This window comes from Rhinoraja longicauda, chromosome 9 (genome assembly GCF_053455715.1).
Source record: "Rhinoraja longicauda isolate Sanriku21f chromosome 9, sRhiLon1.1, whole genome shotgun sequence".
Classification (NCBI taxonomy): Eukaryota; Metazoa; Chordata; class Chondrichthyes; order Rajiformes; family Arhynchobatidae; genus Rhinoraja; species Rhinoraja longicauda.
The window spans coordinates 43,695,436-43,707,475 of NC_135961.1; the positions used below are offsets into that span (position 1 = coordinate 43,695,436).

The following is a 12,040-nucleotide window of genomic DNA, read 5'->3' on the forward strand; positions in this document are numbered from 1 at the left end:
TTATTTTGTAATGAACAGGAATTGATAAAAATATCACTGGGATTGTTGGAATTTCTAAACCATCTGCCACAGGTCTTTTAGGCAATGATGTTATCCATGTAGGGAAAAAGTCGTTTCTTCCCCCTGCAGAATGAATAATCAAGATTATCCAAATTTACAAACTCAACAAAAGAAAACAGGCTGAAGAAGTGTCTCGACCAGAAACGGCACCTGTCCATTTTGTCCAGCGATGCTGCCTGACCCGTTAAGTTACTGCAGTATTTTGTGTCTATCTTTTTAAAAAAACAGTTTCCTCCCAACGTGCTGCGGAATGTGTTCTTTCCTCTTTAGGCGCTGTAATCTTTTGGCTGCGCCTGATTATTACTATATTATTATCTTCATTTAACATACTGAAGAGTTGTCAATTAACCCGCACCCAATTAAACTGAATATAAGAATCCATGTGTGATCTTAATGGCACTGACGACAAAAGTTTTTGTTTTAATTTCAGCATTTAAATGAACAGAGGAGCAAAACGTATCCATAAATAACGAGAAACAAATGAAACGTATAGTTAGGAAAAACTATTGAGCTAAGATATAAAATAAAATATATTTATTAGGACGTGGAAGAGAGAATATAGCTGAATGCTGCATTAAGGCACAACAGATGTAAGACCCTTCTGGTTTTAACTCATTAAACAGGATTGAAGAGACTTTGCTGTACCATGCATTCACTTCCACCTAACCTCCTCAGGCAAATCTCGTACTTCATCTGTTGGAAATCTATGTCCCAGAAGCGTTATGCTTTATAATAGTATGAGGCGAGATCATAGGAAATGAAAAATAAGGAAGAGGAGAGGTTGCAATAAGCACTTTAATTTCTGAGGCTGATATGTCTTCTTCAGATCTGATTGAGTATTCATCCAGATACTATGGAATCATGGATGCCCAGAAACCAAAAACAAGCTGCACTGCTGCAAAAAAAGTCTACCTTTAATTGCCTGATGGTCTGAAGCAAGACCAGATGGTAGAGCATGTAGGGATGAAATATCCTAGTCTGCAAAACCTGAAAAAGCCTGTTGTTTTTCTGTGCTGGAATGTGGAATAAGTATCCTTCAGGTCCACAGCACAGAGATAGCTGTCTGGTTGGATGACTTTTCTAACTATGCCTAGGGATGCAATATTAAAACACTGTGCAAAGATGCTTGTTTGAATTTATGAGGTCAAGTATAGGGCAATGTGATTCTGATGTCTTGCACATAGAGTAATACCTAAACTAAGAGCTGTAAGATACAGATTGTACATTCTGCAAATTTAGTTACTAATTTCTTTGCAACATTTGGCGCTCTGTTAATTTGATAATCGTGATGGTTGCTCAAGTAGTTCATTTTTATTTAATTATGCATAATTAATTATTTCTGACATTTTGAATCAACATTTTGATAACGAGTGGAGTTACCATTCAAGCAGAGGGCATTGCCCTGATTAAAGCAGGAATTATCATGCTGAAATTACAAATTTACCAATATGTTTAATTGAATTTTGTTTTAGTCAAGATGAAAGGATATTGAAGTTGGAGAAGGACCTACAATCACAAATGCAGAAGAGATGATTGGTGCTGTTTGTTTGTTTTGCCTGCGGCCATGTTGATGAGGTTTGTTTGGGCTGCGGTATTATAGAAAACATAGAAACACAGAAAATAGGTACATGAGGAGGCCATTTGGCCCTTTGAGCCAGCACCGCCATTCATTGTGATCATGGTTGATCATCCACAATCAGTCACCCGTGCCTGCCTTCTTCCCGTATTCCTTGATTCCGCTAGCCCCTAGAGCTCTATCTAACTCTCTTTAAATTCATCCAGTGAATTGGCCTATACTGCCTTCTGTGGCAGAGAATTCCACAAATTCACAACTGTGTTGTTGAACTTCAATAGGGGAGCAGTTCTTCTTATTATCAGTTCACTTTTGGTCTAGCTCAATTCACACTGGGCAATCAATGCAGTGTGAGAAGCAAGTTATGTTTGTGTTTTATTTTACAGCTATTGATAATTTTCAATCTGTCAGTGAGCACTGTAGCATCGTCCTTTCTGAAGTTGATATTTTTCCTTGTTTTCCATTTATAAATGTTGTATGTCATCCTACCCCACTTTTATGTTCCAATTTCTCGATTTTTTTTGCGAGAATGCTATTTAATTCTGTGGTAAATATTTACAAAGGATCTAATTTCAATGTAAAACAGAATATCAGAAGAGAGAGTTTCTCTGTGACAGGGAGTTTGAACTGCTAAAGTTACTAAAAATAAGCAGAATATGGCGCCTGTGGAGCATGGTAGGTCTTATTTTCTTTGATGGCATGGTGACTTCAATGTTACAACACAGGACAAGAATGCTGTCTGAAACTATGGATACGGTGTCCAAATTCTTTAATTAGTTTTAAAGTTCAATAGAAAGTTTGGTATTTTTGGACATCTTTTTTGATGTCAGAATGACCCTAAGCATTTCAGAGCTAAATTTACTGTTGTAATATAGAGTAAGAACCACCAGTTAAATTAACACCTGCAAGGTTGTGCAAACTTCAATAACTATATATATATTTCTTTGTTCAGGAAAGAACTGCAGATACATAGATACATAGATACATAGACGATAGGTGCAGGAGTAGGCCGTTCAGCCCTTCGAGCCAGCACCGCCATTCAATGTGATCATGGCTGATCATCCACAATCAGTACCCCGTTCCTGCCTTCTCCCCATACCCCTTGTTTCCGCTAGCCCTAAGAGCTCTATCTAACTCTCTCTTGAATACATCCAGTGAATCGGCCTCCACTGCCTTCTGAGGCAGAGAATTCCACAAATTCACAACTCTCTGTGTGAAAAAGATTTTCCTCATCTCAGTTTTAAATGGCCTACCCTTTATTCTTAATGCTGGTTTAAATCGAAGGTAGACACAAAATGCTGGAGTAACTCAGCAGGACAAGCAGCATCTCTGGAGAGAAGGAATGCCTGAAGAAGGGTCTTGACCCGAAACGTCACTCATTCCTTCTCTCCATAGATGCTGCCTGTCCCGTTGAGTTACTCCAGCATTTTGTGTCTACGTTATATTTCTTTGTTGTTTTATTATGTTCTTCTAATAGTAGTTCAAGGATAAATGTTGTTCAGGATATGGTGGAATTTGGGATTCATGAGACCACTCCGCTGTTCTTTGAAACAATGGCAGAAAATCCCATTTTCACCAGAGATTACAAAAGCAGCCTCACTTTACCATCTCATCTCAACTTTTAAAATCTAATTAAATATTCCTTTTTTATACATATATAAAAGCATTGCCTTATCAATTCAGTTTTAGCAGGGTTAGATTGTATGGCAATGGCATTGACAACCATGGCTACCGTGAATGAAAATTAAAAAAACTGTAGATGCTGCAAATTTGAAATAAAACAGAAAATACTGGAAACTAAGAAAGTCAAGCAACAGCTGTGGAATGAGAAACAGAGTTGACATTTCAATTTGAAGACCCTTTGTCTTTGAACTGAATACAGACCCTCTCCAAGGAAGGTTCTGGCCATATCCTCTTTTTAATCTATTGATACAAATGCTATTATAAAATTGGTTTGCTGTTTTAAATATATAAGAATTATTTTGCAGATTGGCATTCTGGCCCTGAACCCACTCAAAATCACTTAAGAATAACTTAAAATTTGTAAAGCTATAATCACTATAATCCTAATGGAAAATGTTCGGAATCCTTCTCATTATCAGTATATGACAATATTCACCAGTCTATATGTTATATTTGACAAGCAAAGGGGCCAGAAATTAATATGCAATTGTAAAAGAACCGAAAAAGTTTGTTGTAATGCTGGCACGTGATTGTTTCAATAGTGGGTCTATTATTCAAAAATACAACAACAGACATGGGTCAAAGTGTCAGGTGTTACTGTTTGCCTGCTGTATACTTTACCACACAGAAGAGACCTACAGCAGGTCCTAACCATTGCCCAAGTCTGGGGTTTCTGGTCTATGGTGGGGAGGGGGAGTGAAAGGGATAGGGGGAGGGGGAGTGAAAGGGATAGGGGGAGAGGACAACAATCAGGAGCATGTGGAATGCCTGGAGATCGGAGTTTTTTGGAGTAGACTGACAAGAGATTAGAATCTTGGGTGGTGGTGTCAAGAGATTAAAGCTTTTGGTGTTGTGAGTAGGTTGCCTGTAAACCAAAATGTGGGGGAGGTAGACACAAATTGCTAGAGTAACTCAGCGGGATAGGCAGGATCTCTGGATAGAAGGAATGGGTGACGTTTCGGGTCGAGACCCTTCTTCAGACCTTCTTCAGAATCTTGGTGTGTGCTGTGCCAGAGGTAGGATCTTGAGCCATGTGGTTTCAGCTGAGAAAGTTTCAAGATTGGGAAGATGGATGTTGACACAGTAGGTATGAAAACATATAGAATGTAGATCACTGTACAAGGAAAAAATAAATTGGATCTACATGTGTCAGGTTGCCAACATTATGAAAACATGATTGTTTTGGGCATTCCTAACAAATTATGTTCTTGGAATAATGTAACAATATCATCCTGGGCAAGACTGATTGAGCACACAAGGGTGATTAACAACCCGTAAGTGCCCGGCCAAATTTCTGGAGTGACATAGTTCAACCTAGAAATGGCCCTAATTGCATTGCACTCCAGAAATAATATTGAGATATTATATTGAGATGCTTGGTGCTTAAAAAAACTAGGCTACTTGACTGACTGTCTAGGCCAAAACCTTGCTGGCTACATATCCATGTTGTAATCTGGAGCATTCGAAATCAGCAAGTGCAACTGACTTCTTGATTCTGATTGGGACCGTGCCCAGCTTCCTTCTAAAAAGCCTGGCAAGATCCTCATTCTGATTTGAGAGGGATTTCAGCATTATATCGCACAGAAGAACATAACTGATAGAACCCTATTTTTAAAAATATGTAAATAAATAATTTATCACATTTGAAAGCAAACGTCAAATGAAACCACACAAGAACAGTTGGGTTTAAATATTAAATATTGAATTTAAGCAGGAAGTGAGTTGGAATTTTCCTTTTCAGGTAGGATAGTTTGCTATTAAAATAAGTTACCGAGAAAGGTCATTGAAATTTCTGGGTACAAAATCCTGATCTATTTCTTGAGATTTGGATGAAGGTGAGTTTCAGATCAATCAAAATGTTATCGGCTTTAGATAGTCCTTTATTCTTGAAAACAATGTTTATTACTGATAAGTCATTGCTGCATTTAGTTATTATTGAACAGAGAACAGGACTTTGCAACACTATTAATGCACAGTAGTATAAATACTACATTATTCAATTAATTGCTAAGTGGTAGTTTTAAGTGGATTTATATTGTTTGCCAAGAAACACAATTAATTGAACTTCAAAAAAGTTGCAAGGTATAGAGAATTAATTTTATAAAAGCTGGTGGCATTGCATTGCCATCTGAATAGTAGGACACTTAGTCGGTTAGAGAGCATAGCTGTTACTGTCAATGCATTTTTATTTACTTAAATACAGTACAGTAGAACACTGATAAATACGTAAGTAGTTGCCAAAAACATCCATGTCGACACAGGATTATATTTGAATCAGAATTCTGTACACCACAGCTAAAAAAAACAATTTGCAAATCTTTGTACCACAGCATATTAAATGTTTCATTTTGGAATTTAATTTAAACATGTGCAGTAGAAACACTTAACAAAAGCATACATTTCACACTGAAATGATTAGACTTGTAAAATATGCCTTCTGCAGATACATTTGGCAGCACATTGACTAAGCTTTGTGCATTGCTGATAATTCAGGACTGTTTAGATTTGGAATGCCGTATAGTAGGAGGAAGGGAAAATTATTTGAGACATTGGAAATTTTTGCAACAAATTATTTAAGATGTTTAAGAAAACAGAGAAGTTAGATTTGAAGTAAAAATAACAAAGATGAAGATTACAAGGTAATTATTCTTCAAACATTTTCACAAAGAGAATTCTCTGAAAACATTTTGAACATTGAATGGGTGCTTAATTTCTGGACAGCAGCAAAAGTAGACAGTCCTATTTTATAAAAGTAATGTTTTCAATAAATCATATGGTCCCTTGAGCCTGCTATGTCATTTGTTATGATCATTCCTGATCTGATTTTGGGCTCAGCTCCACTTTCCTACCTTTTCCCCATAGCCCTTGACTCCATTGTAGACCAAAAGTTGGTCTTTGTACCCACATATACCCATTATGTACCCACATGTTGACATTCTGTGTTTCGTGTGTGAATTTTGTAATTTCTCTATATTTAAACAATCCTCTACCATTATCTTCTTTATACTAAGATGAATAACCTCAAACATCCTACTCCATTCCTCAATTTTTTGTACTTATTTTGCATTCAGTACTTGCCACCTGTCCATATTCCTTTGCAGACTTATTCTGCCTTCCACACAATTTGCCTTCTTGGCTCCCATCAGCAAATGTTGTTATTAATATAAAATCTACAGAAAACTTTATACTTCTAGGCCGCTTTTAGGAACAGTGAAAATAAATGGTTTTTTTTGCAATGAACATCCTTACATGGTAGTTCATGATTCTACATAGTTCATAGTAGATAAACAATGCAACAACAATGGCATTAACATTTTAAAGGAGCAAGTTGTGCAGGATAAGATGTGTTTTATCAGAAAGTACATAGTTCCCATGTGATGTGTCAAAAGGAGGAAATAATGGTTGGTGAGTATTTCTCTGCTGCAAGAGTTTGGACAGCCATTGCAAGAGATCAGCTAATCCAAGGACAAAATGGCTTACATTTTATATAAATTCAGCTACATTTAACTGAGAAACATTCACAACGAATGCAATAAACGTTCACAACAAATGCAATAATGTGGTAAAGAATCTCAACTTCCAGCTCATGGAAAACAAAAAAAAATTCAAATAATAAAAATTAACATTTAGAAGAGTTTGAATTACTATATAACTCATGCATTCTCCTTTGACTTTTAAGGTTATTCTTTCGCCTACCTCCGTTAGTTTCATTCAAAGTTCTATTTATGGTAAATTAGGCTCTGATTTTAACCATTCCCTTTCTTTTTAAAACATGAATATATCTTGTCTGTAGTATTAGAATATTGATAGACTGTATAAGAGCTGAAAATATATGCATCAAATGTACAGTAAATTATATTCACACTGATAAAATCACTACATCCCCCACAGATTATAATTAAATCTGCGGTGTAAAATAACCTTAAAGCTTATAACTCGGTGTTTTAATCTAGCCATGGTGTAATTTTGGTAAAAGTTAACAAATGATTAAAAAATGATAAAATGCTGTGCTTTACATTGGTTGATTGTAGATTTCAACAGAAGTCTATTAAAATAGAAGTTGTTGAGAATAACGTGTAAATACATCACCACTGTCCACCGGGAAAGTAAGCTGTGTGTATTCATTCACCCATTCTTGGCAATTTCTTTCCAGCACTCAAAGTTAGAAGTTGGGAAACTAAAATACCCCATGTTTATGAGTTCCTGCTATTTTTCTTCTCAGTTAATAGAGGATCATCACTGCAGTACTGAAAGTTAATGTAACTTTGTTTTAAATGTGACTGTTATTTTTCACAAGTTTAAAAAAAAATATATACTGTAGTGCTCCCAACACGATAGTGTGGTTCTGTTTGCTTAACTGAGATTTTCAACTGACAGTTTTACAAAGTGGAATTTTGTTGTTTTAAAATCTGTTTTTTTTCATCTATGTTTCCTCTTTAGGAGCAACAGAAACTTGAGCTGGAAATTAATGAAACTAAGTGTCATTTGGAGCACGTCCAGCAGGATGCAGCAAAAACGAAGGATGAATATCTAAAGCTGATAGAACTACTGAGCAAAGCCGAGCACCAACTGCACCTCACCAGGTACAAATAATCCTGTTATCTGCCAGTGGCAATTCATAACGCCAGCATCAAGCTGCCTGTCTCCACCGCAGGCAATAAAACATTTTACATATATTTTTGGTGATTTGCAATACCAACTGTTCACATTTTTGCCTACTAATTGCTGCAGTATTAACAGGTGAAGCTATTAAAAAACCAAATTGCAGGTATGTAATTATACAAAACCAAATGTGATGATTTTTCTAATCTGTCTTAAGGGAAAAGCAGCATGATGTTTGTAACATATGGACGGGTGATGGGATTACCAGATGTTCTGAGGTTTTTGTTTTTTTTCTATTCTAAGATCTCTTGTATTCTGTCAGTTTGAGTTGTAATGATGTGGGAACAGCACAGCATATGATATTGTATCATGATAAATGGTCTTAATAAGAGGTTGTTATAACAGGATGTCGTTTATATAGACTACAGCGACCGCTTCACTAAATGCTTGCGCTCTGTCTGGCAGGGCTAGCTTCCAGATGATAGCCACTTCATTCCCCTTCCTATTCCTATACTGACCTGTCTCTCCTCGGCCTCCTGCTCTGCCAGAATGAGCAAACTGGAAGAACTACATCTCATATGCCACTTGGGTTTATATCTTTTAACCCAAAGACATGAACATTGAATTCCCTGGTTTCAGATAATCCCCATCTCCTCGCATTCTCTTCTACCCACCTCTTTCCTGCCTCACACACACATCTATTTCTGTACTCCCCACATCCCATCTCCAAGTTCTTTTTCCCTTCTTCACCTTCTTCATCTGCTCATCACCCACCCTCTCTAATCCAGGTCCTCCATTTTACTTCATATCCTGTTCCCTTCTATCCACCACCCGTCCCTCTGGTTCTACATTTCACTCCTCGCCTTCCACTCTAATCAGGTTCCACCATTCCAGGATCGTTCCGAGTCAGCATAGATTTACGAAGGGGAAATCATGCTTGACTAATCTTCTGGAATTTTTTGAGACTGTAACTAGGAAAATTGACAGGGGAGAACCGGTGGATGTGGTGTACCTCGACTTTCAGAAAGCCTTCGACAAGGTCCCACATAGGAGATTATTGGGCAAAATTAGAGCACTGAAAGGAAGCATGCAGGTACAGCAGGGGGTGAAGAAAGCCAATGGAATGTTGGCCTTCATAACAAGAGGAGTTGAGTATATGAACAAAGAGGTCCTTCTGCAGTTGTACAGGGCCCTAATGAGACCGCACCTGGAGTACTGTGCAGTTTTGGTCTCCAAATTTGAGGAAGGATATTCTTGCTATTGAGGGCGTGCAGCGTAGGTTTACTAGGTTAATTCCCGGAATGGCGGGACTGTCCTATGTTGAAAGACTGGAGCGGCTAGGCTTGTATACACTGGAATTTAGAAGGATGAGAGGGGATCTTATCGAAACATATAAGATTATTAAGGGGTTGGACACGTTAGAGGCAGGAAACATGTTCCCAATGTTGGGGGAGTCCAGAACCAGGGGCCACAGTTTAAAAGTAAGGGGTAGGCCATTTAGAACGGAGACGAGGAAAAACTTTTTCAGTCAGAGAATTGTAAATCTGTAGAATTCTCTGCCTCAGAAGGCAGTGGAGGCCAAGTCTCTGAATGCATTCAAGAGAGAGCTTGATAGAGTTCTTAAGGATAGCGGAGTCAGGGAGTATGGGGAGAAGGCAGGAACGGGGTACTGATTGAGAATGATCAGCCATGATCACACTGAATGGTGGTGCGGGCTCGAGGGGCCTAATGGCCTACTCCTGCACCTATTGTCTATTTTCTATTGTCTATTTGACTCCTTTTGTCTTCTCCACTTATCATCTCCAGCCTTGGTTTGATGTTCATCCTTCTCTCCCCTGCTGATTCATCTGCCCATGAACCCCTCTGCCACCATTCACCCAACACTTGGCAGCCCTTGCTCCACCATTTCTCACCCCTTTCTACCAGTTATCTCCCCTCTATTCCATCAGTCTGAAAAAGGTTCCCAACCAGAAATGTTGTCTGTACATTTACCTCCATAGATACTGCCTGACTCGAAAGTTCCTCCAACTCTCTTGTGTTTATTTTATTTATAAACCTTTTTGTGTTATTTATTTATTTTTCTGTTGTACTAACAATTACAATGCCCACTTAAATTAATTATCACATCTCAGTCTGTAAATTGTATTATCACAATAGATTCAGGTTTCAATTGTACTATTATCGGCTATATTTTGAGGGGTAAAAATTATGAAAAATTTCATTGGTGGTCACCAATTTCAAATTCAGTCAGATTATATTTTTATCTTATTCATGGGATGTAGATATTGTTGGTAGTATAGCATTTATTATCCATCCCTGAATATGAACTGCAGACACCAGGTAATTAATACATTATTAGGGCTGGAGTCACATATAGGCTATATCAGATAAGGGTGGCAAAGTTCTCCCCTGATGATTTTTTATAGTAATCCAGTAGTTTCATTGTTACCATTATTAATACTTTTTTTAAAAATTCTACATTTATTTTATTTATATCCCGTAGCTGCATGTGTATATAAAAGGCTTTGGGATTCTCTTTAATCCTACTGGCCAAGGACATTTCATGGCCCTTTTTTGACCCTCCTAATTTTCTGCATGTTCTTTCCTGCTTTCTTTATATTCCTCAAAGACCCTGTCTGATTTCATCTCTCTAAACCTTTTCTTCCTTTGATCAAATGTGCATCTGCAACAGCGCTTCTTATTCCACTTGGGTAGTTTACAACCCAATATAAGAACATAGAATTCTCTAATTTCAAGTAACATTCCCCCCCTCTTCCTCTCCCTTTCATGTGCCCACATCTCCCTCCCACTGTGGTATGCACCCATTTCTCCCACTATCCCGTCCCTCTTTCTCACAACCTCCATCCCTTCCATGTATATCCCTCCTTCTGGCTTTACATTTCACTCCTCGCCTCCTTATCTGACACCTTTCTGTCTCCTTTTCATCTCTCGTCCTTGTTACTTACTCCTCCCACCTGAATCCAGCTATTATTTGGAGGATTTCTCTAACCCCTACCTCTTTTCCAGCTTTCTTCTCCCTAATACAATCAGTCTGAAGAAGGGTCTGGACCCGAAACATCGCCTATCCATTTCCTCCACAGATGCTGCCTGACCCCCTGAGTTACTCTAGCATTTTGTGCTTTGCTGAAGATTTTAGCATCTGCAGTTTCTTGTATCTCCTTACAACCTCTCTCATTGTTCACGGTTCCCTTATCTTGTCATCCTTGGCCCTCCTTCTTACTGGAATATATTGGTCCTGAACTCTGGTCAGTTTGCAACGACTCCCACATCTATAGCTGCTCCCAGTTTACTCTCTCTAGCTCCTGCATAATAATGCTGTAATTTGCTATCTCTCAATTTGGTACTTTACCTCAAGGTTCAATCTTCTCCTTATACATATTTATCTTAAAACACAAGGAGTTAAGATCACTGTTCCCAAAATACTCTTGCACTGAAAGAGCAGTCACCTGCCCAGGCTTGCCCAGTACAAGTTCCAGTTTGGTCTTTCTTCGAGTTGGACTACCCATATTGAACGAACCCTCCAGTACGTCCTCTTTGAGTGTTGCCATGACATTCCTCCTGATTAGTAATACAACTCTTTCGCCTTTTTAATTTAGTTTAGTTTATTATTGTCAGTGCGTTGAGGGATAGTGAAAAGCTTTTTTGTTGGATACCATGCAGTCAACAAAACGATTACACATGAATACAATCAGGCCGTCCCCCTTTCTCTTATATCTGAAACATCAAAATCCGGGAATGTTGCAAATTGCTCTCCCCCTGAAATGCCAGTCAAAGAATGGATCAACTGGGCTTGTATTCACTGGTATTTAGAAGGATGAGAGGGGATCTTATAGAAACATATAAAATTCTTAAGGGATTGGACAGGCCAGATGCAGGAAAAATGTTCCTGATGTTGGGTGGAGTCCAGAACCAGGGGTCACAGTTTAAGAATAAGGGGTCGGCCATTTAGGACTGAGATGTGGAAAAACTTTTTCACCCAGAAAGTTGTGAATCTGTGGAATTCTCTGCCACTGATGGCATTGGAGGCCAATTCATTGGATGTATTCAAGAGAGAGTTGGAGATAGCTCTTAGGGCTAACGGAATCAAGGGATATTTTGAAA

General features: G+C 38.2%; 1 protein-coding gene across 7 annotated transcripts in view; it reads left to right on the forward strand.

Annotated features, from left to right (window-relative positions):
- sdccag8 (SHH signaling and ciliogenesis regulator sdccag8) overlaps window positions 1–12,040 on the forward strand; it is a 272,774-nt gene that overhangs the window by 131,227 nt on the left and 129,507 nt on the right. For all 7 annotated transcript variants that reach the window (XR_013547645.1, XM_078405351.1, XM_078405349.1 and 4 more), the window contains one exon: window positions 7,757–7,899. Coding sequence is in view for 6 of the 7 variants with exons in the window: in XM_078405351.1 (XP_078261477.1) it covers window positions 7,757–7,899 (143 nt within the window). In the remaining variant the exon portion in view is untranslated. The remainder of the gene's footprint in view (window positions 1–7,756; window positions 7,900–12,040) is intronic.